The following is a 16,347-nucleotide window of genomic DNA, read 5'->3' as shown; positions in this document are numbered from 1 at the left end:
AAAAGCATAGTCAACAAATGTAGTCCCTTTCTACCTTTGATGCTAAAGAATTTAAAAATTATTAGTGTTTCATGAAGTAATCTCCCTATGTATTGTTAACCCGTTTCTGATAGAGCAACCTTTGGTGAGACAGAATCCCAATACCCAAATCAGAAAGCAGTACATAGTCAGAGTCCTTTAACTGGGAGTAGGGGGAAGAGATTTATCCCCATATTTCACAAAGTGTTTTTATGTCAGCTTTAAGTTTAGAAGAGGCTTTTTAAGAAATAGCTTGCTTGCTCAGCTGGCCCCAAGAAGGCTGCAGGTATCATGAGAGAGAGACACAGCCGGTTACTCAGGCTGATAACATCACCCCAAAACATATCCCTGTAACTACCTGTGTGATGTAGATTGCAGGTAGCCATTGAACTCAACCTTAGTAAAAACAATGGAAGGCCAGTAAGAAGGAACTCTGCATGGCAGATCCTTTTTAAAGCAGGGTCTGTGGTACCTCTGTAGTTTCCCATCTGTGACAGTGTTGAAATACTTGAATCTCAGCTTTGTCCAGCCATTCCTGATTTGTTCTGCATTCCCACTTACAAATTAGCAATGCTTTTTGAAATGCGTGGGGAAAGGGCAATTAGGAGATACAGTACAGATACAGAGGAAGAAAAGATGAAAATGAAGACATAATTTTTGGAAGCAATGAACCTGATATGACAGGTTTTCTTAGCCTTTTGTCTTGCTGAACGAAACTCATTCATTAAGAAGGAAAATAATTGCAGAATTTCTGTATGAAGTGACAGATCTGAAACTGTTAATCATATTGTTGTAGAAATCATTGTTCCTGTAGTGATTTATTTATTTTTCTTGGCATGAAGAACAAATTGCATATTTAACGTCAAAGCAAAACAATAAATCTAAGTAGTTTACATCATTACAGCTAGTTCCAAGAACGTGTAGAAGAGAGCGTATAATTTTTATTCTTTAAACAGGTGTATGTCACAGCGATAATTAGCAGCTATAATGTGCTATTAACTATATTTGGGCCTTCTTCACCAACAGGCCTGTTCTGTGCATGTGGATCCGTCGTTTTGGTTTAACACTCATTTTTGTAGTTAGGCTTACTTCTGAGACTGTCAAAAAGATGTTAATGACAGCTCTAGTGTGAACTCTTTATTGGTATTTTCCTTTTTCCTAAGCAGAGCTCATTTAAAAGTCAAGAAGGTGAATGCCTTTGGAAGGACATAAAATTACCATTGTACCAATAATCTTCTGTTTGAGTACCTATATGTATAAGCTCATTGAGGTTTAAAATAGAGTGGATGAGCTTCTGTTACTTAATGTAGCTTTTCAGTGCCTTTTGACTTCCAGTTTTCACCACGCAGCTTCTGGCCACGGCTTTGACAGGGCACACATCTCCCAAAGGACCATGTGTCATATGCACTATCTCCACAACATGTCTTGTGCAACCTGAGCATCTGAATTACTCTTCCAGAGGTATGAAGGGGCCTGGCAGAAGTGGTCAGTACTGCAGTGGCTACAACCCCTGTGTTTTACAGTCTCAAGAATGTTTTTACTACTTGGAGCCATAGCTTACAAAGCCAATTAGGTTAGATCAAGCAAGAAGCTTTCGGTTTCTTACTTGCTTAGTACCAGCAGTGATACTATCTCAGCAGTGTGCAAATAAAGGCATTTGTATATTTACTTGCATATGTCTAGCTATATGCAAGATCTAGAATTTTGGAATATAGTGAGGCACCCAAATTTTTTGCCAGGTGGAATTACAAGAAGTTTTGTAGCGAGTTGGACATGTGTCCCCAGTTCCCCGCAAGAACATAATCAGGTCTATAGTTCATTTGGGCACTTTTGGAAAATCCCATTATGTGCCTCTCTGCGCCTTGGGGTGCCTTAATTACCTAGAATATCTGACACCATGCTCCCTCTAGTTTCAGTCTTGTTATTTATGGTCTGTTGTAGCCACATCTGCCCTGGAGACCTCATGCTGTGCCTGCAGAGCTCGATGTCAGCTTCTACTGGTGTTTTCTTTAGGAGCGGGCTTTCTCTTTGGATCCCACAGACTTCCTAGATCAACTTAACTTTGAAAATTTCATTACCTAGGATATAAGCCCAGTAGCTGGTAAATATTCCAAGTGTCTAACCATAGATGTTCCTGCTGTTTGTTAGCATGTCCCTTTGCTGAGGGGAAAATGAATTCTGGTCATTCATAAGTATGTTCCAGCATTTTTACTTACTACAATAATATGTGTAGTGTTCTTCTGTTAACTCTTAAAGGGCTTACTGGGAATAGCCAGCTGCCTTGCAAAATATCCAGTGAGATTATTATTGTTCAAGCCTTGTTTCCCTTGCTAGAAAACACTTCCATTTTTAAATATGTCTTTGCATCAGCAAGATCCAGGCAGTTGGGATTGTTTCCTGTAGGGAGCAGCCTGATAAAACCAGGCTGCTGCCATTCAGTGGCAGAGCTAAACACTTCTCCCTATGAGTGTTCGGCCAGTGGTTTCACAGGTACAGCCAGCCCAGCCGGGAGCTTGCTGTCCTTGGGATGCCGCTGCTTTGGCGGCTGCCTCAGCGTAGGAGTGGACAAATGTTCTGGCTTGCTGGCTGGAGTCTGGCAAGATCACTGAGTGACGTCTGGACTGTAACATGTAATGCGAACCCCGTGTCCTTCAGGAGTGAAAAACAGCGTGTTGTATTTTCTCAGGAATTTTTTTGTTGTTGTTAGATCTCTGGGTTTCACGTGACATTTATAGCCAGTTAGTGGGATTTAAGCATACGTTTAAAGTTAAGCATGTGCGAACTACTACCCTGAGCTGTAGCTGGAATCCATTTGTGAGCTCCTGTTCCCACCACACTGGAGAAAACAAATCTTTTTTCTATTTGGTGATGAAAGCAACTCAGGCAGTTGCACTGAAGCACAGCGCCTTTTTTAACTTCAGCTCTAAAGTGGCGCTGGTCCCACTGCATAACGCCTCCTTCCCCAGGCTTTCACGGAACCAAAACGGTACATCAGACCAATCCCACAAACGTACCCTGTGCTTTTTTATCTTACCTGGAACTTCAGGACATGACCGTGCCAGGCTGCCCCTGCCATGCATGTGGGAACCAAGATGGTGTCTTTGCATTCCAGGTTAAGGACTTGCTTTTTTATTTTTTTTTTGTTTTAAAGCAACTTTAGAGATGTCCTTAGGCTTGCTGTGTTAAGTTGCTTTGCTGCACAGTTGGTTGAATGCTGCAAGTCTTTCTGAGATTTGGATCAGGCCCCTGTATTCATTTTATAAAACTACTTTTTGGCCACTGTTTAACTTTCTGCATTTTCTTTTTCATTTATCTTGAGTGTTGAAACTGTGAAAGGGGACGATGAGTTGTCCTCCCTCAGTTTGCTCCATCCGCTTTGGAGAGTGCAGTTAACATTCACTTCCTGGCTTTGCAGAGGAAAAAAAAATCCATTAATACACCAGCTCACTTGAATTGCTCTTGTTGGCAACTGATTAAAAGCTTATTGCTGCCTCGTCTCATAAATGGCATGCATTCTGGTTCTCATTTGATGGGCAGCCTGTCAGTTTGTCAAATTACTCCATAGAATAATCCAATTACTCAAAGCAGCAATGCCAGTATGAAGAGCTTATGTACCTCATTGCTAGCAATCCTGTGCTTTTCACTCTGCAGGCTGGAAACATGATTTGTTGAGTGGGCTGTGGCTTTAACAATGGAAGGCATAGCTGCTTCGCTGTGTATTTCCTTTCCGCCTCTTCCCTTACCCCCTCCCCTTCCCTTCCCTCCACCAGGCTATTTTTGTGCTGTACTGAGCTCCCAAACCAAACTGAGGGAAAGGGAAAAGGGGCAAGGTGAGAGGTGTCACAGTCCTTAGTTTGCAGATTTAATACATACACCCTATTCAGAAAATACAGAGTGTATGTGGGTCAGCGGTCCCTGCAGATTTTTATTATTTATAGCCATTTCTATAAATACAGGACTTCACACAGCGGGTTCACATGGTTCTGTGCTTCTTGTTAACGGAAACGTTTTTATCCTTGCTACAGTCTGGAGGTAGCAAGTGCCAGCTGATAGGTTAAGATGGAAATGAAAGTAAGTGATACACATGCGATGGTGCTCCTGCCACAAGGCATGCTGTTTATTGATCTGGGAAAACACTGCAGTGACTCGATCAGAGGACAAGTTTTTCAGTGCTGTTTCTGTATTTGATACCCAAGGGATTTTTTTTGCCTGTGCATGTGTTTCTGTGCAGGCATGTGCATGAAACATAGGTGCTTCTCTGTGCCGTAACTGGGACTGATGACAGCTGGGTGGGTGGGAAGATGTGTAATCGCAGAAGAAACTTCCTGCAGCTGCCCTGCCCCGTATTTCAGGATAAAATAATTCTTTTGGTCATTTGCCACCATCGAGAGCTGTTGAGTGCATGAGGAGGTATTGAGTTCCTTCTCCCTGCGGTGAGCACTGGTTTTTACTGGGTAGGCTCCCACAGCAGCCAGTGCTGTATGCCCTTGTCAGTTGTTAGGCAAACATTTGCAGCTGGAATGTGTGGCATATTCCTCTGATTTGCCTGTTCACCTTGCGTAGCAACACATCGGAAATATTGAAATGTGCTCTGTTTATTGGTGTTAACATTCAAAAATCTTGTTTTGTTCTGGTCAGGAAGATACTCGGAAAATGTCACTGTTCTATTTTGTGAATACAATAGGTTCCCATCCTTTCCCCTACTTTCCAAACTGTGTAGGATCCAGACCTTTTCCCTCACCCCTCCATGCGTAGTCTGGCTTTGTTCCTTTTGCTGCCTCATACCAAGAATGAGATGTGTGCTCAAGGCCAAAGAAAGTTTTAAATGGTCCCAGTGTGTTTTTTGCAGCCATGCAGCATGGTACATTTTGGAAGGAACGTTGGGATGATGTATCAGATGTTACTGAAAATGAGACGATACTGGTAGTGGTTTATATTCAGTGTCTGGTTTGGGAAAGCGTATACTCAAATATTCTAAACTACAGAACTATTAGAGCAAAATGAGTGCAAGGTAAGGAGCATCATGCTGCATTTATTGCTACATGTATGTTTTCATTTCATTCAAACTAGAAACAAAGATTGTACCTGCAATAGGATTCAAATAGCTGTCTGTTTCTCAGAGAGTGAGCATACAAGCAATGGGGAGCAGTTTGCAGGATCAGAGCTTCAGCCAGCCCTGGGTAGTAAATCCTCAGGAGAGGAAAGAGAAAACCCACTTTTATAAATACTGTTCTACTTGTCTTAGTATTTCTTCTTACTAAGATGTGTTTGTGGTCAGACTCTAAGCATGTGATTAAACTGTTAAAAAATAAAGATATTCAAGGATTATTTACTATATTAAATCCTCTTACACACAGTGCACTCTGTTGCCCTATGGATAGTATCATGTCATGACTGGCATGACTGGTAATTTTCGTTTTCTTTTCTAGTACAAGGATGCATTTATGAAGGCAAATCCAGGGTACAAGTGGTGCCCCACAACAAACAAACCTGTGAAAACCCAGGCATCCTCTGTTACAAACAGGAAAAAGCTATGGGCCTTTGCATCAGACTCTGCAAAAGATTTACCAAGCCCAAGGAAAGGGACAAAAAGTGAAGAAATGCCACAGCTTAACTTCGGGATGGCAGGTGAGATTTCCATCCATGTTACTCTGACATAGCATCCTTGTTTTGTTTAAGGGTGTGGCATTGAAATGGACCTGGGATACTAGTTTTCTTTACTGCACATGGTACTGTAGCGCAAATACCTTTCATGTTCCAAAGTAAGTTTCCAAGACACTAGTTTAAACATCTGCATAACGACTTTCTAAAATTTTCCTTAGTGCATGATTGCTTTCAAGAGTTGAGTCCAGATAGGGGGCATCATAACCCATACCCTATTTGGGGTCCAGATTTCATTGATTTTTAATCCATCTTACCTGCTGTTAGAGATTTTAATTTTCTAGTCAAAAAGGAAAATACTGGTTGTGTGCATTCTTCTTCTGTTTCAGAGTGTTGTACTATGTTTAGTAATTTGCTGTTTACAGAAATAACTTATGGGTGTTTGTGAAGTTGGTGTTAACTTCTTGTGGATGGACTGCCGGTGGAGCTAACTTTTTGTATTTAAATCAAGAGAAGTGTAATTTCATTTCACTTAAAATATGCTCTTTTGCCCATTATACCTTGGAGGGGCAGATTCTAACCTTATAAACATTTTAAGAAAAAAAAAAATCAAATCCATGAATAAGTGTACATGGAGTGCCTGAACTAGTGAAAGGCAGATAATCTCTCACTGATATCCACAAATAGCAGAACTGTTGCAATCATGACCTTGAAATAGAGAGACATTAATGTTAAATACTGGTGGCTTAAGAACCTAAAAGTCAAGGCAGAAAATAGTTTTCCTCCCAACAGCCTTTTTTCTTTTTTTCTTTTTTTGTGGTTTAAAGTTTCCTATTTTATAAATACTGATGTATTTGAAACTTTGTCATATCTACCCAGTTTGACAAGTGCGTGGCAGATAGGACTTTTCTGCTTAGAGACATCGTGAGCTGGAGAGTGGAAAATGGTTTTATGGAACAAGTGTAAAAGGATAAAAACGGATAAAAAGGCATGTATACCTTTTTGCTAGTATAGTGGTATGAAAATTCCCATAATGAAATTCCTTCTGGCTATGAAGAAACTGTGAAATGTGATCAAAATAAAGTTTTTCATGCTACATAGTTACGGTACATGGGAGACCAGTTCTAAAAATCGCGAGTCCCTTCATCCCATTCTGCTTTTGCCGTCAGAGGAGTAACTTCTGTGCTCCTTAAACATTTATTGACTTAACACAAAGAACAACTAATAGGTCTTGCTCTACCTGTCTGCCTTCCCCCACCACTCCTGACAAGCTATCCAAATGTAGTTTCTGAGTACAGAGAGATGTTAAATCAACACCTGTCAGACCAGAGGACAGAGAACTTAAGAACTAATTAGAAACTAATTAATCCATTGTTTTATTTATAGAGCCATTCATTTCTGAAGAAAGCCCTTTCGTGCTACATGTGATTTAATTGTTTTTTGTTTGTTTTTTTTTTTTTTTTGCTGCAGGATGAGTCAGTGAGTGTAGTAATCCATAGGGGTCTTACTCCAGTCCTCAAGCCAACGAAGGCTTGCTATTTCTTGAATGTAACAATAGCTCATAAAATAACAACAGCTTCTGACAGAGATGTTAGCAGCATCCAAATCATGACACGTCTGCCATGCCAAATGGATTAGTGTTTTGTCAACTGTATGCCAGTTCATGCTAAATATGTTTTGGTGTGTTCTCCCGTCGCGTTCATAGAATTGTTAGGTTGGAAAAGGCCTCTGAGATCATCATGTGATAGTCCAGTTCAACTCTTGATTCTTCTATCCAGCACATACCTTTTTTAAAACCCAGGCTGTATACTAGCTGATAAACTAAAATGTAGCTGAACCACTTCAGAAACACTTTTACCTTTGAAATGCCACTGACTTGTCTTGCATCTTCAAGGCAGATAGCTTCCTTACAACAGGGATTATATGATTCCAGAATAATTTCAGGAAGTCTGTATTACTTCTTGGTATTTGTTAATCCTGTCTTGATTACTTTTTACATATTACATTTCATTTTAGAACATTAATGATACATAGAGAGTAAGATCTTCCTTTTATTTTTTTTTAAGTCCCACACAGGCCACATCTCTCCTTTATCTTTGGCGTTCCAACAATAATCACCACACTTTTAAGTCTCTTGCGTTGACCTGTCATTGTGTCAAGAACCTGAGGTATGACACCAGCATTGGGCTTCTGACTTGCAGACCCACTAGTGGTGTTCTTGCTCATCCAGCCTGGAAGTTGTAATGGAGCATGTTTTTCTCATGACATGGCTCATCTGTGATCTGTTGTAGGACGCAGGGCAAAGACAACTGCTGTACTTAGGGGAATGTGACCATTGCAGCATCTACCCTCACAACTACAGAGCTACGTGAACAACAGCTTTGCTATCCAAATGTGCAAGATTCCCGATACTTCCACATTTCTGCATCAGAAGAAAACCATCTGAGCCAAAAAGCTTCTTAGTGAAGCAAAGGGTGGAAGAAAGACACTTCCTAGAGTTGGCAATGTCGTGACAGAGATGCAGTTTTTGGTTTTTAGAAAGGAGCTCAATTCTGCACCCAGGTAAAAGTTAATTGACCTCCGGCCGCCTTTCTGCTCAGAAAGAACTGAGGAAGAACTTTCCTCTGACTGAAAAATTGTGATGATAAACAAGCCAGCCTGCTGAGTATCTTAACCAGTCCAATACTAACAAAATATGTCATTCCCAAACAGTGAGGTGGTTATAAGTTTCATCAGTATTAAAAGCTGTTGAGGGAGTCACGAATCGTCTCCCATTCTACAAGTCAAATGTGTGCTGTTTTCTCACTACTGTTGATTTAACTGAGAATTGCTTTAAAGTAGCACTCAGAATTCTTAATTCTTCATACCAGTAAGTTCTCAGCGCCATAAGAGAATTGTTGTGCTGAGAAGGCACTATAAACGTATGGCAGTATTTCCATATGTGTGTTTTGTCTTCCCTTAGATGAAGTTATTTTGTAATTTGAAACCTTAGTGGAGGGATTTTTGGTTTTATCATGATCAGTCATTTAAGTACAAGCCCTCTGCTACAGCTGCAACAGAAGTATGTTCAACTTATTTAAGCTCCAAACTAAACTTTCACCTTCCACTTAGCTGTCATTTTTTTTTCCTTCCTCTTAATTTTTGTATTTAAATAAACGGTTTAAGTATTTGCTTGCTTGGGGAAAAAACATTCCTATTCTTGTACTGTAATGATAAGCTACTTATTTGAAGGACAGAAAGCTGAGACCAGCAAGAAGATATTTAGAAAAGGGGAAGGAATTTTAGAGCCATAAGTTGTGTGTTCTCCAGTTGGCCAGAACTGAGGAGGGGGAAGACCCACAGGTAACTGAAGTGAAGCATAAGAGAGCAGCTGGGAGCAGTCAGTGTGATGTAGGCATAAATTGCCACACTGCAGTGTGTCAGGCAAAGTGCTTTCAGAAACTGTAGAGAAAAGTTGATGCCATTGAACAGAGCACAGCTTATGTGGCGTGATTGTCCTGAAGGTCATTCACATACAAGAAAGTTGAACTCCACCTGGAATAACTGGAGAGGAGAGCTACAGGATTCGCTGGGATTGTGGGAGGTGGACATGCTTGATGACATCAGGAGATCTTGATTTGCTTAGGCTTGGAAAGCAAGTGGAAGAAGAGTAGGATGACTCCTGTAAATGCAGAAGAGGCAAATAACATTTAAGGAGAACAGTTTTTTAATCTTAAAAGATGTGGGCGCCAGAAAAAATGTGTACCACCTGACCCTGAGTAAATTTGAGCTGAAAACTGGAAGAAAGCTCTTAATGCTTAGAAGACTTTGGTTCTGCAACAGCCTTCCGTTGGGAATAGCGAAAGTAGAAAGCAACCAGCCAAGCCCTTACTGTTTAGTAGGGAGCTCAGTCAATTTATGATGGACCTGGAGATCTCTTCCCATCTCTCCTTCCTCCAAATTAACTGTGTGTTCCGGCATTATCTTTCAAGATACGTGTTCTCTTCTTAATTGTTCTTATGCCCTCTTATTTGAAGGGCTGAACAGGTTCTGATCAAGTATTTTGACAGCAAAAAGTGCTGTGCTGACAGGATCGCTTCACTTCTGAATTGTGCTGAGCTACTTGCTGGCCCTTCCTATTTTCCATCTCTATATCTTCAACCACTTCTTGTTACTGGATCCTGCACTTCTGATATGCCATGTCTCTTTGTAGAAGCTTAATATCTTTTGTTCCCTTTTTTATTTAAAAGCAAACCGATTTTTTAAAAAACAAAACTACAAAAAATCTCACACACCTTCTACCTGTTTATTACGGTAAAGGAAAAAATTAATTCCAGTTGAACATTGGGTTTGAAGCCAGATGCTATTTAAGCCATGTTCTTAAGATAACGAGCCACTCTTCAATCCTTGAGATAGCAGGTGAGCCTAGTTTATTGCTTTCCTACTGCTGTTTTGAGTATTGAAAAAATGTACCCTGTGAATGGCAGTGCGAGATGCTGTCTGCGGGTGAACATTTGGCAGTATCTGTGATACTGAATTAAACAGCGCCAGTGAGTGTTCCCATGAACTGGACCTTGATCGTCTGTAGCATTAATTGTTTGGAGGTTTACAGGTGCAGGTTTGGCCCATATCAGCTGAAAAGCTCAACAGGTTCCTCTGTACCACTCAGGAGTGCGAATGGGCCAGGGGACTGCCCAGTGGACATTTTGGTTGCAGCTATTCTGCATCCAAATTTTGCATAACACAATGCAACCAAACGGACAAGGGTAGTTGTGCCAGTTGGCCTCCATTCCAGAGAATGGTCCCGGGCACGTGTAATTTATTGTTGTAGAGAGAGTTTTTGTATAGTTTAGGGAAAGGAAATTGGAAAACATTGAGTGCACACTTAGTGTAACCCGGAGAAAGTTATTTATCTTGGGTGTCTCATCGTTACTGAAGTTGGTGTCTCAGCAATACAGCAAGGGTAATGCTTCCGTTTCTCTGTTGTGTGAGACATTTGGGCCACAGACTGTCTTCCTCTCCCTACACGACACTGTTAAATTAGGCCCCTGCATTGCTTCCAAGGCACTCCCCTGAAATCAGACAATTAGTCTTCATAATGATGAAGAGCAAGCACTGTTCTGAGTGGAAAAGCCACTCCACGAGTAATGCAGTGCCAGTGTTCATTGCTTTCACTTCTCGTTGCTTTCCAAGCTCCTGAGGTGCCGGAAGGCTGGAGGCGAGAAGCTGTCAGCGTCAAATACTTGAAGAAAGAACATTTGTATTTCCATTTTACTTTCCTCAATTATATATTGTATTGTCAGGGCAACAAGTAGGCAGGCAGCTTGCCTGGCCAGTGCCTGTGCTGTTCTGGCATAGAGGATCAAGCACTTCATGCTTCAGAGCTGTCAGGCTGGCACTTTTCACCACAAAATGCAGTGCTAAATTAAAGCTAAATGAAAGTAGAAATTTTGCTTCAGAGCTTGATCATGTAATTTTCTTCCATCCTTTTATTTGTTCAGTGGCTAAGGAAGTGAACCACTCCCTTGGTAGGAGCATCCATTGAGTTATAAACATGTGCGATATTAGAGCACCTTTGTGTGTATTTATGTATGAGATCATTACAGTTGCTGTTTTAAAGATATCCATCTCTCTAGTACATAAAACCTTTGGCAGTAAAATTGTAAATCCACGCAATGGGGTGTTAAGCACACAAATCCAATTAAATCCTTCAAACAGCTTTGAAAGCCTTTCCCAGAGGGTACAGAAATGGTTATTTGTGATTCTCTTGAACTGCCTTTTATGGCAGCTTGCTTGGAGTGTCTGTGACAAGTAGTCTTCTGGGAGTTTAACGCTGCAAATGGTAGGTTCTTTAAACAAGCAAATGAATAAACTTAAGACTTGGTTTTACTCTTAACAGATCCTACACAAATGGGAGGCCTGAGTATGCTGCTTCTAGCAGGGGAACATGCCCTGACTGCACAAGAGGTAAGGAACTCTCCATTACTGTGAGCCCTCAGTTTAAAGAGCTCTGAAGTGTATTTGACCAGTGGGAAATGAAATTTAAGATACATTAAGATACAATTTAAGGTACTAGTGTCAGGAGGACGGAGCCGGGCTCTTCTCGGTGATGGCCGAGGATAGGACAAGGGGCAACGGGTGCAAGCTGGAGCACAGGAGGTTCCACATTAACATAAGGAAAAACTTTTTCACTGTGAGAGTGACAGAGCACTGGAACAGGCTGCCCAGAGAGGCTGTGGAGTCTCCTTCTCTGGGGACATTCAAAACCTTCCTGAACACGTTCCTGTGTGACCTACTCTAGGTGGTCCTGCTCTGGCAGGGGAGTTGGACTAGACGATCTTTCGAGGTCCCTTCCAACCCCTAATATTCTGCGTGATTCTGTGATTCTCTGATATTTGGTAACCTCAGGTGGGACTAGTATGAGCCCTGTGATACAAGTCTTGTATCCCAGCTGTGAAGGTAGAGTTGGGCCCAGTTTTTACATCAGTTCACTATTAACTCTGCTGACTGAATGGAACAGTCTGCCCCGTGAGAGGATATTGTCACAGGTAGAAGGGTTGATATACAGTGACTGAGTTAACAAACAGGAGATTTGCAGGCTCTTTCGGGCAGCGATTTCATGTGCTTGTGCAATGCCTCACACAATTGTGGCCTTGGCACTAATAGCAAAATAAATTCCTAATAATTTCCGTACAGGCAGTGTTGTTGTAAATGCATTCTGAATCCATGCAAGTGCTAACAGGTGATCAAAGTATTGCAATCTACTCCTGTTCACTATGTCTTTATATCTAAAAAGAAGTTTGTAGTTCAGTTGCCTTCGCAAACATTTTGTTTTTACAAAGGATCTAGTAAATAGAAGTGTTGCTGAATATCACAAATAGTGCAGAGACCTCTGGTCTTTATTATTATATTATGATGATGATTATTATTTATGATCTGGTTTTTGGGGCAGCTTTGAAAATTGTTCAAAAGGTGGCTTGTATGTTGGTTAAAATAGGTAGTCACTGCCATAAATCTCTAGCCTGGAAAAAAGAGTAGTGGAAGTGAGGAGGGTTTCTTTTTTCTTTTTTTGTTGTTATTGGGAGGAGAAGCAATAATTAACTGTCTATATGTGATACTTCCAAATACAAAATGTGTGGTGGATTTGATATGAGTTGCTTCTGTACCGTCAAGACTGAGCCAAGACTCCTTAATGCTTTGCACACCAGTTTGAGCAGTGGAAGTCTTTGTGCAGGTGTGGGTTCTGTGCTGCAGCACAAAAAATAAGAAACACTAGGGTAAGGTTGGAAGAGAAGTGAAAAGAATTTGATTATTTTGTGCTAGAATGAGAATGTCCTGTAGTTTTCAAACTTTGAATGTCTCAGCTTCGAGTTTAAAAACTGTTTTTACTATGCTGTTAGGTTTAAACGAGGGGGAAGGTGTATTGTGGTCACAGATACCCAGTTCCATTAAGGATCTTTGCTATGACCTTGTGAGTTGAGCTTTCTTGATTTTACATGAAAATTGCCTCAAGTAGTATGATTTCAGATGGCAGCAAAGGAATAAAATCTACATGTGGATTTAGAGACAAATCAAAAAGGATGTTGTGTGGTCATTTTATTATACAGATGGGTTTTTTGATTGTGACTTTCTTTTTTTAAGCAAAAAGGCACATTTCCCATGTGCCTACATAAGTGCTTTTTTTTTCTGATAGAAGCATGCAGTATGGCTCGTGATGTAATATTTACTTCATGTATAAGCTATACTATGCTGTGCTCTTTTGGGCCTGTAGTCTTCTTTAGAAATCTGGCCCTCCACATAAAAGAGGCAAGCTGTGTAATCTGCTTTCCCTCAAAATGTAGAGCAAAATAATTGTCACAAATAAAACCTGAACAAAACTAGTTGAGGGATTTGTTGGCAGCTGTTAGAATCATGATTGGCCAGAAATGAGCCTGTACTTACTAACGAGTTCACGTATTTTAATTGTCCTGTGCTATCTGAAAAGCAGGTAAGTGTCAGAGCACTTTGCAGCGAACAAAACTGTACATCTCCAATTCTTTCAGAGGGTACCCCATGTAAAATACATCCTCCAGGACAATCTGGGTGCTTGGTATTCTCAAAGAGGCCCAAATGGATGAAGTTCAGTCCTCCTAACTGTGTGTCAGCGGTGTCTGTGCGCTGGGAAACTTCCACAGTTTCTTTGCGTGGCAGTTCCATTTTCCTTTGTTTCCTTTTGATTCAGTGTTTTAGTGGTGGTTAGATGTGGAGCAAATTACTTCTACGGAAACAAAAATATTGTTTCCCCGAATGCAATAAAGATCCTAAACCTGTTTAGACTTGGATGACAGAACAGCATCTCAGGGTTGCCATCCTCGGGTGTGTGGGCAGAGGACATGCAAGATGTTCATCTTTGCATGCCTATGGGACAACGTATGGTTGGATTTCCATGCTTATACTTGAGAACGGTTTTGTGCTTAAACCAGTGTTTGGGAGGTTAGCAGAACATGCTAGGAGGTGGTATGACAGGCTCAGTAAGAAGCTCAAAAATTCGTCGTTGAATTGGTAAGCTGCTTTCCTCTTCAGTGGAGATGGAGTTACTTGTGTTAAAGTTGTTATTGATGTGGGAGAGAATTTGGTGTACTAAGGTGACTGCTGAGGTATTGTCAGTGAAGAGGTTCAGAAGCTGCTTAACTGTGGAAAACATAGGTACTGTTTTTATACGCATCTAAGTATATAAATATATGTCCTATATCTAAACCCCTGGCATTTTCTATTAGAAAAAAAAAAAAGACATGCAGTGTCATTTTAAAAGAATGGTCTAAAGGATATCGTGTAGTCTTCGTTATCATTAAAGATACACGTGCGTGTATATGGTTCTTCAAATCAGGAGACTGGCAGACATAAGATTACCTGTCAACATGTAGTTTGACTGCTTGGGCATACGTATGATTATGCAGACTTGCATGGCCTTGTAAGCATAGGTCTTAAATACCATTGTCATCTTAAAAATTGTTAATAGAAAGGAGGGAAGCACTGGCATAATTTGCTCACAACTTGGGAGAAGATGAGGGAAATTATACTTAAAGAGGTCTGCTAATCCCACATAAATATAGTCAACGCCCGCTGATTTTCTGTCAAGTGTACGTTAAATGGATGTATGGGGACTTTTCAAGTCAGGTGTTTAACCTTTGAGTTGTCCGAAGCCCAGATGTCACGTAACAAAGTGACTCACCGGCGGGAGAATGGGAAGAGGCACGACAGCAATATTTACAAAATTGCCTTGAGGCTTCAGTCGCCATCTCTGCGTGTTGCTGGTTATGATCCTATTTTTGTAATTTTTTTTCAATAGACTAGAGAGTTTTTCTTCTGATAACAGAAGTCAGTGTCGGTACGTGATTGAGTCCAAGCAGCAGCTCGAGTTCCTAAGCAGATAGGCGAGGGAAGCTACAGACATTAGCAGCAGTAAACAAACAACTTGGATACACAGTGAGTTTCCACCTGGCTTTTGGGTCCTTTCACCAGTTACACAAGGCTGTGGTGTTTACATGAGCAAATTTTGTTGAACATCGGATCAGAAACGCCAGACGGGTCTGCTCCAGCTGCTGTCGACCTGCTGGGCAAAGCCTGGTCCTCACAGCAGGCTCGTTAGGAGAAAGCCTGAAGCTGGCTGAGGAGGGCTCCTTGCTCACCCGCTCGCCTCCCTGCACATCTCCCTTACTTGCCCGCCAGACCGTTTGCTTGCCTTACAGCAGCACCTAGTGGCCTCTCTGTAGGTTACTGCCCAGAAATCCCAGAACTTGTAGCGTAGTCCAAAACCTGGCTCTTCTGCCGGTGTCTCCCCGCGCCGCCGCCCGGCGCACCAGGATGGCATTAAAGCCTGGCATCAGCCAGTGCGGAAGGTGACCCAGGGGCTGTCCTTCGCCCTCCTTCGGTGTGATCCCTTCCAGAGCATGTTGCAGTGACCTGCAGGGAAAGGGAGGCTGCCAAGGCGTTTTCCTTGCAGTTTCCTTCTCTTTGAGAACAAAATGTGATCTTGCGTGTGATGCCGGGTCTGCGCAGGCTGCTGTTGCCCAGGGTGTAAATCAGAAGTGGAAAATCTCTCGGTGCAGCTGAGGGTAAGATGGGAGGAGGAAGGAGGAGAAGAAATGGGGAGATGTTGAGGGTGTTTTATTACAGCAGGAAGTGAGACTTAGGCAATGGCACTATCTGTGCATCCATTCCTTGTGGTCATTATTTTAACGCCTTGATCAGGTTCAGCCTGGCAGAGGTTAGAAATCCTGGAGATAATTTCCCACAGGTCGGGAGTGTGTGGGGAAGCAACAGAGTAGAAGAAACAAGCTCAAATTAGTGTTTCTGTCAAGCAAAGGCAACAGCGTTAACTTTTTTTTAAGATAACGGAAACTGATAGGAAAAGTATACTTGTTCTAACCACAAAACTACCTCTGAGTTACTGGGCACCAGCAATCTGTCCTTTACACACAAAGCTGTGGGAAACTGGGCTTCACACGTTCAAGGGCTGGTGGTTCCTGTACCGCAAGGTGAACAAACTGTGCTGGACACCCAGTACGTGGCCCCAGAGGCAGCGGGAAGGCTCATCCTCTGTCTCTGCACCCAGCTGGGGGGCGAGGGCCTTACAGCACTGGTGTTGCAGGGGCTGAGCCCTGACAGCCGCCTCAGGAGTACTTCTCCGCTCCCACATGGTGCTCCTGGGGTGGCACGGGTCAATGGCTCCTAACCCAGCACTGGTTTGTACCGTGCCAGCTTGGGCAT

General features: G+C 41.9%; 1 protein-coding gene across 3 annotated transcripts in view; it reads left to right on the top strand.

Moving 5' to 3' along the window:
• The window catches only part of BBX (BBX high mobility group box domain containing), a 143,258-nt gene that overhangs the window by 84,361 nt on the left and 42,550 nt on the right, over nucleotides 1-16,347 (top strand). For all 3 annotated transcript variants that reach the window (XM_086463562.1, XM_086463574.1, XM_086463568.1), the window contains 2 exons: nucleotides 5,448-5,646; nucleotides 11,498-11,565. In XM_086463562.1, the coding sequence (XP_086319688.1) occupies nucleotides 5,448-5,646; nucleotides 11,498-11,565 (267 nt within the window). The remainder of the gene's footprint in view (nucleotides 1-5,447; nucleotides 5,647-11,497; nucleotides 11,566-16,347) is intronic.

The sequence above is a fragment of the Leptosomus discolor genome, chromosome 1, assembly GCF_034619465.1.
Source record: "Leptosomus discolor isolate bLepDis1 chromosome 1, bLepDis1.hap2, whole genome shotgun sequence".
Taxonomy (NCBI): domain Eukaryota; kingdom Metazoa; phylum Chordata; class Aves; order Leptosomiformes; family Leptosomidae; genus Leptosomus; species Leptosomus discolor.
The sequence above is the reverse complement of the archived record's forward strand: the minus strand, read 5'-3'. Positions and strand labels throughout refer to the sequence as shown.